The sequence below is a fragment of the Accipiter gentilis genome, chromosome 18 (assembly GCF_929443795.1).
Source record: "Accipiter gentilis chromosome 18, bAccGen1.1, whole genome shotgun sequence".
In the NCBI taxonomy this organism is placed as follows: Eukaryota; Metazoa; Chordata; class Aves; order Accipitriformes; family Accipitridae; genus Astur; species Astur gentilis.
This window is the reverse complement of record NC_064897.1, coordinates 1,403,915-1,425,129: the sequence shown is the minus strand read 5'-3', so window position 1 is coordinate 1,425,129 and position 21,215 is coordinate 1,403,915. Positions and strand designations below refer to the sequence as shown.

General features: G+C 40.8%; 1 protein-coding gene across 4 annotated transcripts in view; it reads right to left on the bottom strand.

Moving 5' to 3' along the window:
* PARVB (parvin beta) overlaps positions 1-21,215 on the bottom strand; it is a 68,084-nt gene that overhangs the window by 12,067 nt on the left and 34,802 nt on the right. For all 4 annotated transcript variants that reach the window (XR_007508619.1, XM_049821416.1, XM_049821418.1 and 1 more), the window contains exons 4-11: positions 18,741-18,843; positions 15,219-15,359; positions 14,236-14,351; positions 8,635-8,693; positions 6,907-6,926; positions 5,095-5,156; positions 3,314-3,382; positions 994-1,095 (exon numbers count right to left, since the gene is read on the bottom strand). Coding sequence is in view for 3 of the 4 variants with exons in the window: in XM_049821416.1 (XP_049677373.1) it covers positions 994-1,095; positions 3,314-3,382; positions 5,095-5,156; positions 6,907-6,926; positions 8,635-8,693; positions 14,236-14,351; positions 15,219-15,359; positions 18,741-18,843 (672 nt within the window). In the remaining variant the exon portion in view is untranslated. The remainder of the gene's footprint in view (positions 1-993; positions 1,096-3,313; positions 3,383-5,094; positions 5,157-6,906; positions 6,927-8,634; positions 8,694-14,235; positions 14,352-15,218; positions 15,360-18,740; positions 18,844-21,215) is intronic.

Genomic DNA, 21,215 nt, shown 5'->3' with positions numbered 1-21,215 from the left:
ACACTGTTAGACAGTAAGTCATTCACTCCTTTCCAAACAGAAAGGAATATCCAAAAAAGACAAGCTAGCACATTCTTTCAAAAGTTAACGTCAGCAATGTTGGCAATGATCCTGCCAGGAACTGGACACAGAACCAGAAGTCTGTGCTCACAAATTGACTTCAGACAGGCCATTGTTTGCATGCTCCCTCCCTGGCAGGATTAGGGCATCCATCTTGGCTTTAGAGCAGCTCCAAAACATGTTACCTGTGAGCACTCAACATACAGTTTCTAACTCCAGATCAACCAAAGATCATGGCTCAGGTACCACCTCTTCTACTACAGTATCTCATTTACATAAAGTAATGATATTGATTCACTTGGTTTGTAGGAACATTAAATAAACTACAGAAAAAGAACTAATGGGTATTAGGCAACTGATATTAATGAAATGAGGGGGCAGGTTTTAGGGATGACATTCTGTGACCTTGGGAAAAAGCTCTACCTCCATGTCAATCCCAGTGTACAGGATGCCGCTAAAGCAGAGCTTCCCATCTCTCATGTTTTGTCTTTCTTGCCTATTTACATAGTACATACTAGGCAAGGTCAGGCATCAGCTCTGCTGTCTAGCACAATAAGGCATCCCTGTGCACAAAAACACTTCAGGCAGTACTACAATTTAAAAAATCACTTTGATTATGCAAAGTACTACACAGTACAAAGCACTTATTACTGATTTATTCATTCTGAATATTCATGAGCTTTATGTGTTGTTTCATGCTAGTAACACAATACCTTTGTTTTGTAACTATGGGGAATTTACTCATTCATTTCACAAGCAACTTTTAGTGGTATTAACTATCAAGTGTCACAGCCAGTGCATCTTTGCTGCAGCTCCTGAAAAGAAGACTATATCGTGTTCTGATTTACTGGGCACAAAGAGAAAGGACACAATGACTGGAAAATATCATGTGGTAACAAAGCAAAAAGAATATAACCTGGAGTTTCTACCTACCTTTTGATCAAAACTTTCAGGTGTTAAGTAGAAGTTGTGAAGTGGAACAAAATAGTCTTCAAGGAGACCCATGAGCAAAACCAAGTAAACACCATCTGCAAACTAAATAGAAATACCTATGACATTTCTAGGTGAAAGCATCTGTTCTCAGATAAACGTTCATAAACAAGCAGAACAAAGAATGCTTGGCCCAAATTATGTACTTTGATTTCTACCACTGTTGTTTGCTAGCACAGAAGTGTAAGATGGTTCAGGAGTCAGAGACTGCTCCTTTCAGGCATCGCAAGGAATTGACAGCAAGTGTAACAAGCATTTAGGGGTTTGTTTCATCTGCTCCCTGGATTCACCTATACCCTTGCAATCACCAGTGCAGCTGAGCAAGGTAAATCAGTCTTTTCTTAAGAGCCTGTTGACATAGCTGCTTTCTTGTCAGTTCTCTAAAGAAAAGAAAAAAACAGGATACAAGGCTTTCTCCCTACATCTGGTAGCATTATTTCCCCTACTCTCATTTCCTGAGCAAAAGAAGCAAGCCCATCAGCTATTGCTATAGCATTAACCTATGCAAGATCATGTGCCAAAGACTATTTAAATTACTTACATGCAGTAAATAGCTTTAAGCAGAAGAAATGAAAAGTAATTCACCTGGGAGTTATCTACAATTTGTACTTCTTAGTTGTGCAGACTGTTTGGTCTGAAAAGGCAGGGACTGAAAACATCTTCTTTATCTCCAGCCAGTTACCTATTTACTAGGCTACTGAATACTTTTGAGGTGAGGTTAGAGTATGTAATCTGTTCTTGCTCTTCCTCACATTCATTTTACTTGCCTGAGGAATCTTGCCAACTTCACTACTGTATTTAAAAAAGCTCTTTGGGTTTAAAAAAAAAAAAAAAAAAAAAAAAGGAAAAGACTTCCTGGGAAACATGTTTGCACATTATCTACTCCCAGTCCTACTACTACAGTACCTGGACATTCAAATCTCTGCCCTTAATCAGAACTTGAAATTAAGTCTCCCCTGCCACAGGTAGGAAGTTTAACTTCACAAAAGAATTTTTTTTCCCAAGTAAAAATAGATTGTTTACAGTTTCAGTAAATACTAAATAATGTACTAAATACTTTCAGCAATACTATTCAGTATTCCTACTAATAGGATGACTACTTACTGGCTAAGGGGGGGTAATGTTATGTATTTCTAACAGACTTCTCACTTGTGATCCTGATATGGTGTACGTGATATCCTCTAACCTTTTCAAAAATAAATTGTTGGATACTTCCAAGGCATTAAGCAACAATTTCTTGTGACAAATCAGATCCAGTCACCCATTTATTTCAGCAAAGCTATAAAATAGCAGTGAATGACTGGCATTAAACTAAGCCTGGCTCAAGCCAATTACCTGTACTGCTGGTATAATTCTCTAAATGCCATGCTTATTTTTTTGCCAGGACAATAAGATAACCATCTCTCCACAGTTCAGTGAACTCTGGAAAGAATATCTGCTTCTGCTAAGCCAAGCCCATGCCTGAAAATTGCTGAATTTTATCTGTAAAGTGAGAACTACCCCACTGACACTGAAATTCACACTTAAGGTTTCCAAGCACATTCAGCACCAGTTCTGTGCTGGAGACGGAGAACTCCTCAGAGCAGACGGTGGTGGTTGACAGTCACCTCCCCTAGCTTGAGACAAACTAACCTGGAGTCAAGCCACTGCAGCACAGGAGCTCTGGGTCATTAATCCACGCCGCTGAGAAGCAAGCACAGTGCATGTGCTCACAAGACAGCAGAGTAAAGAGGAGGATATGAAGGCCTTTGCTGCAACAGCAAAATTGTTTCCAGTCCCACTTCGATGTGATCAAAGCTAGTACTGATATCTCTATGACGAACTACACATTGCAGTCCACACTCCTCCCAAGACCCCCAGGCAGCCAACGATGAAGAGCTTGTATCAGTTCACCATGAACCCTCACAGCCAGAAAAAACACAACCCACCATCCACCCATAACTATACCAACTGCTTTGCAGAACTCCACTTTGATCCGAGAGACAAGCTTTCCCGAAATCCAGCCATATTCTACAGTCATTAATATGACACTATTAAATATCCAAGAATTTCACCTTATAATACAAATCAACAGCAATATGAAGTACATGTAAGCATGAGTAAAGGAAGCAAGCATCAGCAAATGTCATTGCTACTTAAACCACAGAGCTCTTATCCCCTAAATTAACATGCTCAACAGTTCCATAACAGGGTTTTATGGAGCGAGGGCCTAGATTTGCAATTTACACAGTTAGATTACATACAAAAAGACAAAGCCTCCTACCTGGGTTTCTAACTCCGTTACTTCCAAATTCAGTTTATTCAAGTGTTTGTTCACAAAGGTGATCAGAGACTATAAAAGAAAACACCAGAAACAGTGATGTTAGATACTATAGTCAGTGCCTATGTGAAAGGGTTAACATAATCTTTTAAGACTTTTTTTTTAAAGCTTAATAAATATGCATGTGTGCTATTTGCTTTTGCATAAATAACTACATAAAACAACTCAGTCGTATAGTCATTTTTGTTGCACCGTATGCCAGAAGTCACCAGATGGTGCTATCACATACAGCTTACTAGTTATTTTTCTTAGCACATAAAGCATACTTTAGTGTCATGGGAAAAAGCTGTGATGACATTGGTTCTTTTGTAGGTTCTTTGTGAAGATGAAGCAAGCAGTTGGTGCATTTACTGTCCACACTAATCTCTTCAGGTTCTTGGAGAAGGTCCACTGCCTGGGAGCAAGGCATCAGCAGCACTGAGCTAAGACTCCCAAGAGAAGATTCCAGCAGTACACTGTCCTGCACACACCTTTGTTCCTGGACTGATGTGTGTATATCAATTAGAAAATTACAGTCAGGCTGTAACCCAAGTCTGGCATTTCTACTCCCATAGGAAGCAGACATCCAAGATCCTGCTACTATGAGCCGGATTACGTGCTCATGTATTGAAGCACAGAGATCTGCCAGCCTGCTTATAACATTTTGAAACGAGACATAGAGTTGGCTGTTAACACTTCCATTGTGTGGATAGAGTTAACTTAATTCTCTATCAACTTTAAAAACACTCTTCTAGAAGATGTTTCAGACTGGAAAGATAAAGTCTTCCAGAGACTTCAAAGCATTATTTTAAATGCATACATCCGCTGTTTCATACAAAGTGAAGGGACAAATTACAATACTGATCTTTGCATACTACTGTTCTAATAAATAGCTTAACAGCCACGTTGGAACAACATGGAGTCTCTTCCTTATGTGTTCTCCAAAACTAACAAGAGCTGGCAGAGATCAACACCTACTTTACCCCTCCACTCTGCCCAGCACAAAAAGCCATATCAAGAATATGTCTGGATAGGCATGCTTTACGATGATGCTCAGCCTTGGAGGAGAAACCAGAGGACCATATGAATTAGCGTTTAGTAGAAGAACCCTGGGACAGAAGCAACTCTTCTGTAAAAGCTTTATATTTAGCAAACTTATTTCTGGGTGAATCACATTTCAGGGTACTGTGGAAAAAATCTGCCAATTATGGAAGATCATCTTTAGTAGAAGAATGAGCTGAAAACCAAACAGCGAGTGTTTATTGGGGAGACTAAGGCTGAAGACACACGCATGACTGTGGCTGCCCTAGTGAAGGGGTCACCGCTTTAATGAGCCAGCCGCTCATTAGCCTACGGCCCAGCCCCTCCTCGCTGGAGAACAGCACCTGGGATATAAAAGCGTGTACAATTGTCCAGTCAGAATGATCTGTACCACTGCAGAGTACTGCAGAGTAGCTTTTTCTAACCTGCATCATTTTGATTGAATCTAGCAGCACTGCCTAACACTACCATTAGAAAAGCCTTGGCCAATAAACCAGAGTAATGAGACAAGCCTGACCAAAGCCAATGAATCCAGGTATCACCTGGCTTTGAAACAGTGACCGCTGGGGGATAAACACGCTTCTCACTATTTCAGTGTCCTCCTATCTATCTCCTATCCTATTTTCCAGGTCTTTCTGGATATCTTTCCAAAACCATAAGAAAAAAAGCAATGTAGAAAATAAAACTTGAATTTTATTTTTTACCTTTTTGACTACGCTGAGTTTGTCTGGTGCATGATCAAAAAGTGTGTCAAAGGCATCACGCTCTGGTTTTAGGGGGGGGAAAAAAATAAATCAATACACCTCCAACAGCCAACTATGGGAAGCAGGTTATGTGTCCCAAGCTTAAAGCTCTTTCTCAGAAAACCACATAACAGAGACTCAAGCTAAAAGTTATCACCTTATTTTGGTGTCTAACTAAATGCCCGAGCAAACTCCCCATGGAGTTTTAGAAGTAACTGAAAATAAACATACCATTCACTGATTTCCCTTTTCTGCCATTCATAACTGGTACACAAAACATGTAGGTGGAATCAAAATTAAAATAAAACATAAATTTTGACTATGCCCCAATCCTAACTTAAACAATGAGCCACTGAAGCATCACCTGGTATTGATGCATTACAGCTACAGTGATAGCTATGGTTGCATCCACCGCTCAGTGTCAAAATCAGATATTAATTTGGTTAATTTAAAATTACTGTTAGTACCCCTGACTTCAGCAAAGCTTAAAACTGAACATGAGTGAACCTGATTCAGCAGTGTAGGAAAAGCAAAGCTTACATACAGTATGAGCATTTAAATTATGTTTAGACTTTCAAAGCATTGTATAACAATATCTAATCCAATCTAAAATCTACTAAATTGACTATAGTAGTGCAACATTTCACATTGTGGTAGCTTTGGGCTGACTGAAATTTTCCAAACACTGAGCTTTTTGGATTACAACTGTCATCATCAGGTAAATCAAGAAAAAATTGGAAATCTAACCAATTGCAGTTGCATTTAGAAAAAAAAAAAGCATTAAAAAATGCTGGAAAAGTGTGCAGGTGTTAGGCTGTTAAAATTTTCAACCTAATTTTTAACAGTTTTTCCAATTTCAAATTCTTTTTGTTTCCCTTTTAATAGTTTTCTATTATTAAATAAACAAACATATTTATTATCCAAATCCCTTTCATATCTGAAGAAATGTTATTTAGTCCCTATAGCGGCCCGACATTACTTATTTTCCAAATACCTTATTAATCATTAATACAGATGTTCTGCAAGAGGGGAAATGATAGCATTCACATATTACAACCAGTGAACAGAGAAACCAAATTACTTGTTCTTCATCACGCACAGTCCCTTACAGAAGCCCACATCTCTTCGGTGAGAAGTGGTGACTTGATGCCACTAACAAAACTAAATGCAAAAAAAAAGAAGTCTCTTGGCAGCAACACCAAAAAAATTGGGTTTTGTTTAGAAGACCAAATCTACGGTTGGCAAGGTATAAACTGTAAAATCCAGTGAACATGGAGGAGATAAGATACTCCACGCAAAGGAATTATAGAGGGCTGACTGGTTGCTGAAAGCGGACAGATAAACAGAGCTTTCTTAGACCTTGTACCATACACCTTTGCTTCAGTAGTTTTCATCTATTCATTTGTATATAAATTAAATGGTCACATCATGAAGAAGGTGTAACTTATTGCTGGGGGTTGCAAAGATTTTTACTTGCAAGCCACTAACAACAGTACTAGGAAATACTGCCCTGTGCAGCATTTTCGCTATTCATTACTTGCAAATGAAAACAAATCAACAGAGACCAGTCTAAAGAGCACAAGCAGTATACTGGATGATCTGGTTCTACCCATTACGCTCCACATCTCTGTGGAGTAACAAAACCTGCCTGCGCAATACATTCCAACCCCACAGAATTGCTCAACCTATTGTCTTGATCTGCTGAAGGAAAACAGACAAGATTTCTGTGCCTGACACAAGTTAAAAAAAAATTCAGTCAACTTTGTTACTTACCAAATCTTCCCATCATCATCCTGCAAGTCAGAGCATTCAAAAATATCTGGTTAGTTCACAAATAATCACTTTGAAAAGACAGGACCATGGGCTTAACGGGCCTTTTCCTGCAAGATGCCGAGGGATAACCACCCCTACCAAGTCAGGAGGCTGATCATGTTGCAGACCAGACCCATCGTGCTGCAGGAATGTCCCCAGCAGACCGCCAGTGATGTCAGGGAGATACATTTTAAACGGATGGAAATGTGTAATTATGTTTTACACATAATTACGATTTCTTATGCATAACTATTTTTATGATGAAGAGTGAACAACTGTACTTCTGTGTACAGTTTCCACAAATACAGTCATCAGATGCTACACCACACAGCCCAGAAGGAGCAAGGCTATCTATCTCACTTCAATCTGTTCTCTCTGAAGAAAGAAAACATACATCAGAGCTGGATATTATGTAAATAAAACTGCCACATATGAATTATATACACAGCCAGTGACATCACCAGACATATGCAGATGTTTATCAGCTGAGAATCAGGCCCTGATTTGCACAGAGGAATTTTAAAGTATTCAATGAATGCTGGATTCTGCTGATCATTGCATTTTCCATAGCTATCCTTATAACTGGGTGTGCACCACATTGAACAGTAAACCTCTTAATATTGTGTAATATTAAATAACTTAATAAATAAATGTATAAACACACATGCAAATCTGTAAACATGTTTCTTGCTAAAAAAAGTGTCTAAACCCCACTCCGCAGATTACATCTTACAAACCACATCTGAAGGAGAGGACAAGCAAACTACATTGTTGAAGAGCATAGAAGTGAGGGGAAGAATTTTGGCCCGCAAACCTGAGGCAGAGCTCTGATCCTACAAAAAACACTATGAGATCTTTAATGTCCGCAGAGAGATGTTATGATCTCATTTTTGAGCGTTTCCATCTGAAAGATCTTCCCCACTGAGCTAGCCACATGGTACTTCATTTATCTTCAAAGTCATGGAAAGCTGAGCCAACTCTACAGGGAGCCAATACACTGATAAAATGAAGGAGGGCTCATGCAAGCCCCTCTTAGAAGAGTTGCCTTCAGGCCACGTGAAGGAAAATCTCAGCTTTTATTTGCAGCCAAAGTGCATGTCTAGCCTTCGCCCTATAAAAAAGGACTGTAAAAACATAAAGTAAAGTAATCTGTTGCAAAAACTGGAGAGGGAAGAGGTTTATTTATTTAATTTATTTTTGCTGAGTTCTAGTCCTGAGGTACTATTGAAAACAGAGATCATCTTTCCCTACAATATTAACAGGGTATCACTTCAGTTTTGAAAGGTATTCCAAAGAATTGCCTTTTGTCAAACTAATTCTTCCCCAAAATATCTACATGGGCCCTTCACTTGAGAGAGGAAACAGCACTGGGCAGAAATTAGTTATATATATGGCCACCTCCAGAAGGCGGGGGGGGGGGGGGGGGGGGAAGGCTTGCAAAGGTCACTTTCAATGAACTATTCAGTTAAAAGCTTCTGTAATGCAAGAATGTCAAGAAAATACTTTTCTCCTTTGTAACATATTTCCTGAGACCCAAGTTACTTCTATATAGTTAAAAAAGCACCACATTAGGGGATTTTGTTAATTTAGCAGGGGCAGGGGGAAGATTAAGTCTCTCTTTCGTCTTTGTAAACGGTCTCACATCATGCCCCACAGATACACTCCGAAGCTAAAGTGTTTTGTGCTTACTCTGTTGTAGTCGTCAGCTCCTCTGTAACATGAGTGGTCTGAAGGAGGCCTTCACGTTTCTGGAAAGGAAGATGGAGTTAGAAATGAGATGGCATTAGTAAAGGAAAAGCTCATCAGGGGCCCTGCAGCATTCAGCATCTTTCAGAATCCCAGAGGATAAAACCGGATAAAGCGTGCTCGCTAAGTTTTGTAGAGGTAGAGGTGAAACAGCTGGCACAGGAGGGCTCACTCCCAGAACAGTGGCATTTATCAGGCTGATAGCCAAATGGAAGTTTCGGAAATATATATATATATATATATACACATCTCTGCAGCCAACAAACTCACTAACAATTCTCCACCTGCAACCAGAGTCAACATCGTGCCTGGAACACAAATTAGAGAGAGTTTGTCAGCCCCATCTTAAATTCCCCAAGGGCGCTCGTTCATGTCACAGTGTCAACCAACAATTTGACACAACTGGCAGCCTGGCTCTCCGGAGAGGTCTGGGGCTGAAATAACATGGATGGCTGCCCCCAGGCCAGGGCTCCGGTGTGCATGAATAGTATTTCCCTGTTACCAGTTTTTTTCTCCTTGGGATAATTTTCTGCATGAATAAGGATTTTCCTACCCAACAAAAAGTTAGCATGTGGTGAGACTCAGTTTCAAAACGGCTTTATAACAGCCTCTTCAGCTCTGTTAAGACACAGCCCCCTGACACAGGTGGGGTCAAATGTTTCTGAGCCTCTCCAGAGTTTTGGAGACATGGCACGTACATCTCAGAGGCTGGAAGTGCTTTTACCTGAGTCAAAAACTTTCTTAACAACTCTATGGGTCCCTTCCAAAACTGTGGGATATAGCCTTATGCCTGAATGGAGGAATTTCTTTCCTCCCTTCTCTGTGCTTAAAAAGCTGACACAAAGAGCTCAAATCTCAGCAGCCATCTAGGAACCAGGTCTGTCAGAATGACTTACGGCAAGGTTAATAAAGCTGCTAGCTCACGTAAGCAGGGAAACCACCCCTTCAGGCACAGGCTCCACACACGTATGCCACCTCAATCATTTTTCACCAGCTGAACCCCAAACAAGAAGTTATTAGGGAGAACAGCTTTGAAGAGAAACATCCTTCCCCAGAAGCAATCTAAGAAATAAAACCTGAAATCTAAAAACCCGTAAGAAGAACTCCTGGCCCCCCCCCCACTCCCTACTCAATGAATGAAGGCAGCATTGCTTTCTCAAGCCACCACCCAGGGAGCCTGGCTGAAAGCACGGTGGGAGCCGTGGTCTCTCACCGCTGCGCTGTTACAGCTCCGCGCCTGAGCTGGATGCCGCCAGCTGGCCATGTCTTCACAGCTCCTCACCTCCCTATCACGCATCCATCTCATCCCGCTCCCCCGAGGGAGCCACGGGAACAGCGCCAGAAGGTTTGGTGAAACAAGCCAGGATGACAGCATGGATGGAAAAATGAGGAAACATCTGACAGGGCAATGTTTTCTTGCATGCAAAACAATGTTGTCTTTATTCCATCCTACCATGTCTCTGCTTTATTAACACAGGTTTCTGGACTTCCAGGAACCACGTACCCCAGGGAGAAGATGCTATAAAACTGTGAACAAAAACTCAGTAAGTGGTGACTAGTGAATAATGCCTCCAAACGCCTGATAAGAAAGAGGAATAGATGCCAACACTGACTCTCCAACAGGTGGAAACGGCAGCCTTTCTGCATAGCCCCCTCCGAGGCAGCTGAGCATGCTGCTCGCACAGCAAGCCCAGGTCCCTTGGCCTTGCAATCCAAAAGCAAATGTCATTCTTTGATAAAACTTTGCTTCCTTGCACTGCTGCCACTAGACACATACATTCTTCATCCTGCCTTGCCTCTGACCTTTCAGTCTACAACTCAGACTACAAGGGAATTACTGTAAAAATACCTCAGATCTCCCAGCAGCATCAAGGTGGAACATGCTGCAATTTTAAAAATGAGGATGAGGGAAGCTAAGTGCAAAAGGCAGCAATTCCTGAGCCTTGTAAAAATACCCAACACAGTGAGACTTAAGAACAAATTTTACACTTACTTCTGAGAACATTTTTGTTTTCCTGAATTAGGGTATTCCTTCATCATTCAAGTTTATGTTTCAAATAACAGGTAGTAAAGTCAGCTGGAAGAAAAATCTCGGGATTTTCAGTTCTCACTGGAAGCACTCACTGAAACCACAAATTTTCTCTTCTCCCTGTCCTCACTGAGGAGGGCTGGAACAACAGGCACATGCTGAGTGACACCAGTATTAAAACATGTAGCATCTTAGACTCTTAACTCAGCACTTAGCTCAGGAGTAGCTATCAACAGGATCTTAACTAGAAGACCCACCTAAACCCTTGCTCTGCTAGGGCACTTCATGTACAACTCGGACATATACTGTCATGGTAACAAAATTTTCTATTTCACACAAAAACCACCAAGAAAACCAATTTTGGAGGTTGATTTCAAAAAGGTTTGAAAGTAACTAGGTTTCAGGAACTCTGCCCTTGAGAGGGGCTACCTCATGGTGCCCATTATAAAATAATATAAACAAAAGTGTTTTCTGCTGGGTTAGTCTTGTCGTTGTTCTATGTAATATCGACAGACAGACAGATAGGCAAATGTTCTTCCTGCCAAGGAAGGTAAAGCAGAAAGTCCTCTCCAAAACACTTGTGGTTTTCTGAGCAAACTAGACAGTGCAGGACCAAAAAACAATAGTGTATTGTTTGGCAGATACAGATCCAGCTACAAATCTTTCTCAGGCTCTATATTAACTATTTTTAATTTCGGTCTGTCACCTCAAGTTGCTAAAGGAAGGGAAGAATTTAAGGGAAGGGCAGAATCACCACCAGTCTGTGGAGATCTTGATAAATACCTTCCATGTAGCACAGTGCTGTCATAATATTATCTCATTTTATGGAGCAGAACACTAAAAATTAGAGAAGAAAAAGCCCACAACACTTACACAAGCTAATAAGGTATTCTGCATTGCTCTGAGATGGGCTATGGAAATGCACACAACTTAGCTAAGCAGTAACTTGCTAAACCAGTATGACTCTCTTATTTTCATAGTGTAAGCACAGCCCTTCTGGGCAAGGAGCACCTCATGCATCTGCACAGTGTGAGGACGGCTCAACAAAGTTGATAATGATAATCCTAAGTGCCAAAGTCACCCGTGAAAGTGAGACTTAACTAGTTTTGAAAACTTCAGTGTGGACGTGTTCTTGCACAATACTCCACAGCATCTTGCAAGGTTTTCTTGATGCAGGGTCAATTCTGCAAAGCTCACGAAGAAGTCACTTAAACTGTTGATTAATCACCTTAAATGCATATTCAAGCAAGCAGAGGCATTTAAACTAAAACCTTTCAGAGCAGACACCTTATGTTCATTGTGATCTAGTTTGGCAGAACCCTAATCATTATCAGAGTCTGTAGTAAGAGATCACTTCACAATAAATTGATAATTATAAGAATAATAATCTTCTTAATAATAGTTGTCTTACTTGGATTAGAAACAGTATTAACCTCATTACCATTCTTCTATTTGTCATTAGTATAACAAAGGCTACATAAAATTCATTTAGAGAGATCTGTGTTACTGAACCAGCATCTATTTTTAGATGAGAATATGGATGCTGAACCACAAAAATTCAATTTACCAAACTATGAGGCAAAAGTTATTGGTCCAGAAGAAACACACTTCAGTTCATACTGTGCCTTGCCTTCCATTTAAATAAACAAACCTGAAGAGTTGCAAGCTTTTCCTAGCAGTGGGGTAGGGGGGTTGAAACAAGCCTCCTCTTGCACAAGGCCAGCTGAGGCAGGCTCACAGCCAGCAGTTGCCATAACCATCTCCAGGACTCCAGGCTCTAGGTCCAAGAGCAAGAGCTTACAGCCTCTCAGGCTTAAACTCTCATTGTACCATTGCTCTGACACCTTCAGGCATTCCCTTGGGGACGCAAGAGTTGCTCTTTCTCTTTCTTTCTTTCTTTCCCTGTTTCTGTCACCCTTTATCTCATCCTTTCTTCACCTCAGCCTTGCCTAGTCTCAAGATGCAGGGACTTTGGTGAACCAGATGCTCTCAGTAGGTGTCTTCTCTATATCCCTCCAACAGGAAAAGATGTGAAAATACATTCTGCACAGCCTTCCCTGTGCTACAGAGGTGGAGGGTCCTGAAGTTTGAACTAAGGACAAGGAAAGGGGGCTTTACTTCTTCACCTAAGGTTTTTTCCTGACTTATCAGTTGCAGAAGACACTTCACTGTACTGTACTGAGCATCAGGGTGTCAGAGGACTGTTGACCACCTTGTATTTACATTTTCCTCCTTACCTTTCCAAGACAGTCAAAAGGAATTTAAGAAGAAATTGGTCTCCTATTTACATTCATGTTACTTTATACCTAACTCACCATTACTAAAATGAAAGAACTACAGCAGCCTGAAAGCAGTTCAAAATCACCTCTTAAAGATAATACATACATTTATTGTGAGCCAGGGAGCATCCATCAATTACTCACTTACATCACACCCTGTACCCCTAGAGCATTCAGGCAGGCAGCCTGGAAAATCCCATTATTTAAATGTAAAGCAAAATGAGGCTTGCCTAAGCAACCACCTTGCAATCGCATCTTGTAAGGCGATCCACATTCGCAAAACAGAATCCAAGATCACTTTTTCTTCTTTATTCTTGAAAGGAAACCTACTACAACCTGACAGCTCTAACAGTAAATGGCATGTACAGAAAGCACTTCCACAGCCTGTTGCCAGCAGCTCAGCCTGCCTTGCAATGACAGCGCTGAGCAACAGCAAACAGTCACGGCATGACCAGAGCGCCAGCTGGAACAGCTCTGCCTGGTGTTTCAACAGCTGTTGAGAAAAACTGGGTTTGCATGCTACAGACTGAACTGCCACAGGAGCTTCAGTTGGGATAGAAGGCAAGATAAAAAGTAAGAGTACATGTGCTCTGACAGTAAAGTCTTTGCAGAGTCAACATCAAGCAGAGAAAGGAATAACTAGAGCAATATCTAGGCCAGGAGGGAAGAAGTCAGGGTTCCTCAGGTCAGATCTCCTCTCCATATCCAAGGAAAGCTAACAAAAACACAGGGCTGTGAAAGAAATTTTGAAAGTCTATTAGCATGCCAAGGAAAACAACATGTCTAAGTCTGCATAATAAGTCATCGGGGAAAAACAACATCAGTAATAGGCTTCCCAGACTAGGGAGATCCTACATGCTGAAACTCCTTTCTGTGCTGTTCATGTTTCAATGGCTTCTCTACATAAAATGCATGGCAAAACCCATTTACTAAAGTGCCAGAAATTACGGACACAACACAACTCTCTCTTATACAAAAACCCATCACATGTTTTTAGCTTGATATCGCAGTAGGAAATGGTCGTCCCAAACATATTAAAGACATGATGTTCTCGCGATCACATTTAAGCACACCAAAAATGGCTTCCCAAGACTGGGACTCACTAAACAACTGGAACAAGAATTTTGTAAATTACAAGAGATCAGGGAACAATGGATGGGAGCAGCCTAGTACCAAAAAATCAGAGTGATAAATAATGATTGTTCTGATCAATTTCTCTCATGAGTTCATACTCACCCGTACAACTACCACTTGTACAGACACATGTTCAGGCAGTCGAATGGGAGCCCGGAAATGCATCGCCAAAGCTACCAGAAGGTGAAGAATGGCAATCAGATTCTTGCCATGGATTGCTGCAGGGAATACGGAAAATGAAGCAAATAAAAGAATACTGAGGCCTTATTTTAAACAAACAGCTCTAGGAAAAAGGCAGCAAAAAATGCCTTTGGTGAACACTGTCTTTTTTCTTTTTATCCTTCTTCTTCTCCATCCCAAATTAACAAGGCCTACAATATAATTTTACAGGTAGCAAAGCCTAGATTCAACCCTCCCTTTAAATTACATGCCTAACTTAGGAGTCCAACACTTCAGCTCCTTCTCTAGTCAATTAAGACAGGCAGACTCAATCACTTGCCTTCCACTGTACCAGAGAATATTGGAAAATTCTTTTAGCAGACTTCCAAAGTGTTAACACAAGCTTTCCTACCTGTAAGGGATGAACCCAACCCCACTACCTAGGTGAAGGGACTTCTCAAATTCCGCTCTCACTTCTGGATTGCAACTGGCCATGCTTGAACAGAGGGCACTTTCTGCTTAGCCTGTCAGAAGTTCCATCCTCCAGCAAGATGCAGGATCCTTTTACCCTCCCTGTGGTGGCCTGAAGGGTTAGACGACCCTCTAGTACTTGAATGACTAACACATTTCTCATGCCTGTGGGGATTCAAATTCAGGAAGCAAACAAAAAAACTTCCTAATGAAAGCATATTCTTAAAGGAACAAATTACTTCAATTATCCCATAGCGATGTACATCTGTCCTTAAACAAAGACCACAGAAGGTGGTACCAGCTACAATCCATACATGGATGTGGTAACACCCTCTACACAAATAAATAAATAATTTTTTAAAACACACTGCATCAAAAAGAATATGATCAACCTATTGATTATCATACCCTCCCTGCATGCGAAGCTGAGAGAGAAAGCACAACAGAGTCCTTACAGTCAATGTTCCACTTGATTGTCCAGCCATGGGGTCGGAGTAAATCATGGACAGCTTCCAGGACCGTCTGCAACTTTTGTTTCTGACCAATTTCAGATTGCGTCACTTCTGCCACATTCAGTTTACGGTCAGCCAATTTTTCTGTGTTTGAAAATAAGAATAACAAAAAGAACAGGCAAAATCAGATTAAACAAAGGCCTGGGTGGCAATAACGAGCACAGAGCACTGGTCAGAGCTGGACTCTGCTAGAAATTTTCCAAGAGAATGATTTTCCTCAGAAAGCAAAACAGCTGAAAGCAAACCTTTCATCAAAGTGCATCAATTCCAATAAAATCTGTGACAGAAAACTGCTAAGGTGTGGCAGAGCATGGTCATCAATCAAGTGTCAAAATATATAACAACTTTCAGACAGGCACCAAGTTAGTAATAATATTTATTGTACCTCCCATTTTCTTGCACTGCTGAAAAGCACTTGGCACAACACAGCCTTCACTACACAAGGAATCTGCACAGGTTCAATGGACTTTTCTAATAACAAGTGAATTTAGGACAAAAATGGGGAAATATTGTGTGAACATTTACTTCAGCTTGATAAGATTTATTTCAGGTTAGCTGAAGGCATGAATTTAAGCTAGAGCAAACTTTGCCTCCTTGATAAACCATCAAGAGTCACAGGCTAATATGACCCACAGATTTGTACTGGCTTAGTGGAACTAATTTAAAGAAAGAAGTAAGTTGGTACAAGCTTGTCATGTTGTTATGACATTGTCGCATCATGGTTGATTACTTCCAGGAATGAACTAATGCAGGAAATTTTGTAAAATGCCATTACGAAAATTTGAATTATGTTTCTGTAATATAATTATTTGTTGCCAAAGTCATAGACAAGTCATTCTTCTCTTCCTCTGCATTGTGGCCCTTCCCAAAGACACAGGAGCTGAATTTGTCTAAAAAAAAAAAAAAAGAAGAAAGAGGAAGGTGGGGTGGAGTCCTCCAGACACCAGAGCAATGAGAACAGCTGATCTCTTTTCTTCCTCCACCCTGGGGAAAAAAAGGTCAAACTCACTCTGCTGCTGGGACTAGGATGTCAGGACTGGTTGAACATATTCCGATTATATATTATTATTCCAGTCTTTAAAACAAAAAAACATACTTCACCAAAACTGTTTTCACAAAATGGGATGGGCTTCACCTCTGAAGATTCTTTCAGAAACATTTCAGAGTTGTCAAAACCTATTATTCCAATAATGGAGATATTTCTGCTTTCAAGTTCCAGAGTATGTTTCTTCTGAACATTTTACCTAGCTGAAGATACATATATCTATCTATTTTTAAAAAAGTGACAGAAATACAGAAGTACGTTAGTACCCAAACAGAAGAGACTTGCAGGTTATCAACTCACAAATACTTTGAACATTGTGACTGTTTCTATCAATCTACAGTAGGAAATTTTAATCAATATCCAAATAATATTAATGGGAAAAATGTTATTTAGCCAAGATGTCTCTGAGTCTTTTTTAAACTGACCACCAAAACATGCAAATATTATTTAAAATTATTTTAGACATTTTTTTAGAAATTATACTCCAAGATTCATTTTCTGGTCACTTGTTATGGCTCCTATCTGTTCTCAGCCCAGGTTAGCTGCCAGTCAGCAAGCAGAAATTTATTTCCTTTCACCCTGAAACCATGCATACCAAGCCACTCCAGCCCCTCTACGTGGCACTAGTTGTACATTGATAAAGCTAAATAAAGGAGCTACACCTCAATCAGTCAGACAGCCATTTGGTAATCTCTTACTCTAAACTGCTTCAAAAGAAGCCCACTGACAAGCTGTTGTCTTTCATCTTTTTTTTGTGTGTCTGCCTATCAAGACAGATCTTTTTGAAACATCTCTCACACACAAGGAATGATAACTACTACTTGAAGTTTAATGACCCTACTTTGTTAGCTTTTACTACAGGCACCAGAAAAGAAGACTTGCACAACGGAGGGCTGACTCAGTTCTGAGGCCTCGAGCATCAGCAGCACCACAAGCACGACTTGCTTTGCCTCTTGCATCAATAAGACAGCACAAAGATGGATAGATTCAGTAATACAAGTCTTGCTGAAGAAACCAAGACACCACTGAAGAACAACACAAGATGGGGGCTGAGTTGTGGTAGCTTCAGGTCAGGGGAGAAGCTTTTGCTCTCCAATCAGAGGCCCAACAGGAAAAAAATGGGAGAAAACCAGTCCAGTTACAGTCTCAGGCTGCAAGATGTACATGCCCACCTTCTCTCCTGTAAGATACGCTAAGTTCAACGGAACTACATACGTATCTATGTATGTACAACTAAGCACTTCCTAAATGTCTGCAGGCCTGAAGGTGGAACCATAACCTCCACAGGGAGCGTAAGAAAGAAGTGATACCTATGAGAAATGGTTACAGTGAAATGCACTACCAACTGCAGAAACAGCAGTGTCTATATATTAAGAAGTACAACTGTATTCACACAAATACTCCCCAGCTAAAATTAAGTCCGCACCCCTGCTCCCCACCATGTCTGAAGGGTCCCACCTGCAGTCTAACCAAGCAGTTTTAGAAGTACTCATTTTATTCCTGAAGTTATTTTTGAGGCATTTTAATTGAACACAAAGTTAGTTGCTGTTAACCAATTTTAAAAGCTTGTGAACGTTCACCAAAATGCAGCAGACCTGTTATTTAACGGACATATGCAGTAAATTCAGTAAGCAGAATCCGTTAGCACCAGTGGAATTAGCACCACTAGGTCCTCTTGCCCCACTCTGACACATACATCCCACATCCCAGCCCACTCTTGAAAACATGTCATAAGTAAACTGAGGGCAGTCTGACTATCTATCTCCAAGAAACAGTGTGGATTTACAATGGCACTTGAAGCTTCAAGTCTCTTTGTTTGCTAAAAGCACCCCCATAAATCACTGCATCATCATAAGGTTTTCTCCATTGTGCTGCTTCCGTGAACACACACATCGCAAAGATGTAAGGGGGCTGCAAAATTGCAATTGCTTAACTGAGTATATCCTTTCATGAATCATTCGCACAAAAGTGCACATGATGAGTATGTGCCTGCTGCCGTGCATTCTCTTTTTCTCATTTTCTTCCCCTTAAGTAATTCTATCACGACCTCAAGAAAGCTCTCAGCCCAAGAGCTTTCAGAAGCAAACTATACAGACAAAATTTTGGACTACATGGCTTCTGCTTAGTTCCCCATTGTAAACACAAATCTCACCTTTTTTCTGCCACATATTTCAGCTGTCTGGACTATACTTAGTCCATGAAACAGATACCTAGGAATCATCTGGATTTCCTCCCCTTTCAGCAGACAGCCTCAGAAGAACAGATGGAGAAGCTGACACTGTACCTATCAGTGAAACAAACTCTATCCCTGGTGATATGGTTGAGTTACTGCACAGACCTGCTGCTGTCTGCAGCTTTGGAAGAGATTAACTTTGGGCCCCTTCCAGACTTTGGGGCCGCCTTCTCTTGTGTGAACTCACCTAGCAGCTTTTGCAGCACCTGCCCATCATAAAGGTCCTCTTCAAGCTGTTTGACAATGATTCTCTCCTCCACCAGCACATCATTAATCCAGTCAATTAGAACCTAAAAGTACAGAAAAAAGGGGGCAAATGTCTAAAAACCACTGAAACATATTCCTTCCATTCAAGGCAGTAATCAGGAATTTAACACAGACCAAGAATAACCATATTTATGTACTTCCAAGTTACAGAGAAATAACAGACAAAGAGATGCTTTTGCTGTATTGTTTTTAATTCAGGTCTTACAGCATGGCAATTTTAGTGCCCTCTATTTTTCCACATTAAAATGTCTCCTTATTGCACTAATTCTAAAGCAAGTAGCAACTAGCAGCTCTGCAACAATAACCTCTGCTAGTATCTATGTTCTCCAGGTCCCAAAACTCATGTCTTACCTGTTTTATGTGAACAGCAGACCTGCCAATAGATGACAATAGTCCCATGCTCCCACCATGATCTCTACCCTGAATAGATGCCAGTGGTGTGCCAGAAAGAAAGAGTGAACACTTATAACAGGAGCTCAACAGACCCACTAGCTAGATCCCAGCCATTAGCAACAGGACAAGGCATTTTATCTTAAGCTATAGCAGGATACAGAAGGATACAAATTAAAATTTTTGTCAAACGGACCTGATAACCATTCTACAACATATATAATAGTCCCCATATGCTGACTACTGTAACTATAAAAATCATTCAATCACCTGCAAAACAGGAATGAACATAAAGAACCTTTAAAAAGAAAAGGAACCGAGTTAAGTTTTCCAGGTGCCAAAGATAACAATTACCAAACAGTTACAGGAAAAACAGCCTTGACTGTTTGAAGTTGGCAGTAGTGCTTTCCTCCAATTTATTATTTGGAAAATTAAACTACTTTTGCAAAAATAATATAGTTCTGTGGGAAGAGACGCAATGTTAAATCCTGCTAAATCGTTGATTCTATAAGAGGAGAAGAGTATTGCCATAGACATGCAAAATCCATTAACTAGAGCCACCTAAAGCAATAAGCCTCATTTAAAAATTCTGTAGATTTTAATTTGCTTCATATAAAATTGTGGATTCTTTAAATTAACTTTCTGATTAGATACCATACTGCTGCCTCTTCTCAACAGTCATGACGGCTAAGAGAGTTTTAGGTTTTTAATACACAAGAGATTGTGAAACAAAGGCAAATAAACAAAATTCAGACAGGCTTGCACCGGAGGACACCCACCTTGGCCATCCTAGGGAAAATGAGCATTTGAATATGTTGATCACAAGGACATTTAAGTATTCAGCCTGGCTACTGAGGTTCATTGAATCTACCAACCTCAAGCAAGTTTTGCTAGACTTAGTGTCTACAAAGAAGTTTACAATCCAAACATGAAATACTAAAGCTTCATGCACCTCAAATCTGTATCTTTAGTACTTCCAAAGCATGCTGAAAATGGCAGGGCTGAAACTCGGCTCTAAAAACAGTGTAAGTGGCACATTTTAGCTGGGTGATATGGCAACCAGTCAAGTCATGGAAAGCAAAGCTCGGCATCAATGCTTACATATGTAAATCGCTTTTGCCCTCTAAGCTGCCCAAAGGAATGAAAAATCTCGGTAATAAAAATGACTCCTCTAAAGAGCTTGCTTTCAAAATAAAGCTTTTCGGGTTAGTTATTCACTAGCCAGTATCAGCAACTTGTATCAAAAGTGGTCTTCTCTAGAGCGGGTAAAGGAAAAGCAGAGGTGACATTTGAAGACAGATGTGCATATACAAGGATGTGCTCTGCACCGGTATTATTGCCCCACTGCTCCCCTGTGACCTTGCAGGAACCTTATGTACCACTTGGGCCATATGTACCAGATGGCCTCCGCTGCGAGGTTACAGCTACCACCAAGTGTTCCAACACATGCCACCAAGTTGTTCCACACTCTCACATCCACCTAATGCCTTTTATCGGGAGGAGGATCATCGTTTCCCCCTCTCCTTCCCCTGCCTCATGCTCCCCTCCTGCAACACCTTCATGGCTTTCACTGCCAATAAACTGACAACCACACTTCTGCTTTAGCAGCCCAGCCTGCCAGCACGCCAGCTACCCGGCACTTGGGGTCCTGGATTGAAAGGGGTATTGCAGCACCGTGCCCTGGCAGGTACAGTCATCCTCTCAATTCGGCGGTGGTCACAGGAGCAATGCTGGGAAGTCTGTCTCCTGACACATGCTCCAATATGTCCTGGAAACCATCTTGCTTCTCTGTCACACAGCCTGATATATATAGATACATATATATGTATCACATAAGGGCAGGTAAAAATGTCGAGACAATTGCTCTTCCTGCATTTCACCCTCAGGATCTCTTCAGCAGCGTCTGGATCAGGTAAACTCTCCCTGCCCAGTGCTTCTCCCCTAGGTTTAAATCTAGGGTTTTCAAAAAATCGTAATGTGTCACCTATAACCTGGCATAGGGCAT